This window comes from Cornus florida, unplaced genomic scaffold (assembly GCF_030987335.1).
Source record: "Cornus florida cultivar Cherokee Brave unplaced genomic scaffold, ASM3098733v1 CherokeeBrave_3.0.0_Hap2_Chr03, whole genome shotgun sequence".
NCBI lineage: Eukaryota > Viridiplantae > Streptophyta > Magnoliopsida > Cornales > Cornaceae > Cornus > Cornus florida.
In genome coordinates, this window is record NW_026775573.1 from 61,081,993 (window position 1) to 61,084,286 (window position 2,294).

General features: G+C 40.7%; 1 protein-coding gene across 1 annotated transcript; it reads right to left on the reverse strand.

Moving 5' to 3' along the window:
* Nucleotides 1–885: 885 nt before the first annotated feature.
* LOC132300642 (glycine-rich RNA-binding protein-like) lies at nucleotides 886–1,963 on the reverse strand. Its single transcript, XM_059797820.1, has 2 exons — nucleotides 1,777–1,963; nucleotides 886–1,489 (listed from the first exon to the last, which is right to left on the reverse strand). The coding sequence occupies exons 1-2, from the start codon at nucleotides 1,888–1,890 to the stop codon at nucleotides 1,091–1,093; spliced, it is 513 nt and encodes a 170-aa protein (XP_059653803.1). The 5' UTR covers nucleotides 1,891–1,963; the 3' UTR covers nucleotides 886–1,090.
* Between the last annotated feature and the right edge of the window lie 331 nt (nucleotides 1,964–2,294).

A 2,294-nucleotide genomic window follows, 5' to 3' on the forward strand; every position in this document is an offset into this window, starting at 1 on the left:
TCCTTCTTAGTTTTTTTGTTTTTTTTTCTTCTCGGGTCCCGATCCAAAGAACAAATTAAATCCTAAAATATTGAATTTGATGAAATATTATATTTTTTATACCGACTCATCTATCACACTTCTTTGTCTTCCAAGAAAATTAGATCATTAAAATGGAATTTAGAACTTGACTCCTTTCTTTTTCCATTTCATGGTACTTCATCATTGTAAAGGAAGACGTCGGGTTATAGAAAAGCAAAAAAGAATGATAAAATAAATTTTAAAAATCTTGATTGGATCAGGAATCCAATTTTGGATTCGGCAATTCTGTTGATTTGATAGCCCGATTCAATACGATTGAGAGGTAATTCATCCATTAAATTAAATTTACAGAGATTAGCAGTCCTCTATGAGATCCTCCATGAACAGGATTTTCGAAAGAATCGGAAAAGATCGAAAGATGAAACAGGATCCACACATTTCGAAAGATGAAACGATCAACTAAACCCTCTTGGGGACCCTGAATATTTAATTATAAAGTCGGAGTCGAATTAGCCGCCGATCTTACAAGATCGATCCGGCGGGCTGCTTGGGGCTGGTTGGGAAGGGGTGATTAGCGGAGAAAAGAATCGCTGAGATAGATTCTATGTATGAATTACATACTCCATATATGGAATTGATAACTCACCCGCCGTATTTTTAGTTTAATTTATAGTTCCTCGGTTAATTATTACTAATTGAATTGAAGAGGATTTTTATTGACATAATTAGTGGGTGATTTTTATTGACATAATTAGTGGGTATTGAATAAATAAATAAACACACGCACATCATTTAATATTTTAATATTTTATCCAGGGTTTAAGCAGAGATATCAAAACAACAAATAACAGACAATAACAAATATAATTTCTAAAAAGTAACCTTTCATTCATATCATATTCGAAACCAAAAACACCGAGAACCAACGGTCAAAAAAGACGGTAACACTTGAACATAGAGAGAACCATAACCATAAAATAACATAGAGAGCACCCAAATCCAAGCAAAACGATGCATAGAGACCCCAACCAACCAAACCCTTGAGATCCTAACCCTAACTTCTAAAAATCTAACTCCTCCAGCTGCGATCTGAAGCACCACCGCCTTCCCTAGAGTAACGGGAACCACCACCTTCACCACCACCATAACCACGTTCCCGTCCACCACCACCACCATATCCACCGCCACCGCCGTATCCACCGCTGCCACCGCCACCATATCCACCGCCGCCACCGCTGCGACTGTACCCGCCACCGCCTTCACGGCGTCCACCACCACCACCGTTGCTGCGGAAACCACCACCGCCTCCGCCACCGCTTCCACGTGACTGGGCCTCGTTGACGGTGATGCTGCGGCCGTCGAGGTTCTGGCCGTTCATCGCCTCGATTGCGTCCCTCATCGATTGCTCGTCCTTGAACGTCACGAATCCGAAACCCCTAGATCTGCCAGTCTCGCGATCATTGATGATCTGAACCAAATCAAGACAAACCACAAAACACGTCAGATCTGATAAAAATCATCAAAACAAAACACATAATACACACGACATAAAACTGAAATTCGATCGATCTTCGTCTTTTATCAAAGAAGAAGATGAACGTACCATTTCAGGAGATCAAATAAAGTAACATAGAGAGATATATGACAGAACAGATCAACACAAAAACCAGAGAAGAGTATCAATGATAGAACAGATCAGCGGTCAACAAAGATCAATCAAGTCGGAGACGATCTCTGCGACATGGCCTAACGGACCTTCGAGTCGACAACATCGCCGTACTGAGAGAAGGCCTCCTCGAGCGATTGGTCGGTGGTGGCCCAAGCGAGACCACCGACGAAACATCTGAACTCAACGTCTGCGGCCGCCATGGAAAATTAAGAGACAAAGTAACCCTAAAAAGAAAGAGAGAACAGAGATGAAAGCACGAGAAAACAAGAGGCGCCCTTGGCGTGTTATATAGAAGTATGTGCGGTGTTCCGGGTTTAACTAGGGTTCGTTAAGTTGATCCGTGTGCGCACTGCGCTCTTGCCGTTTTCAAGGTTTTAGGGTAACTAGGGTTAGGTTTAGCTTATGATGGAGCTCAGTTCTGTTTGGTTGCAGGTGCAAGTTTTTCCAATTGTATCATAAGTTTTAACCATGGTAATCCAATAATCCGGTTTAGTTCTCATTTTTAAAAAAAAAACAAATAAATAAAAAAATAAAAGATTGAGTGTTCAAATTTTGGGGAGGATAAAATTGTATGGGTATGTTAATTGTCAGGATAAAAAATAAT

Coding starts and splice junctions, on each gene's coding strand:
- LOC132300642 (XM_059797820.1), bottom strand. CDS start 1,890: ATGGCGGCCGCAGACGTTGAGTTCAGATGTTTCGTCGGTGGTCTCGCT. Junction 1,490..1,776: donor GCGATGTTGTCGACTCGAAG/GTCCGTTAGGCC, acceptor GATTTGGTTCAG/ATCATCAATGATCGCGAGAC.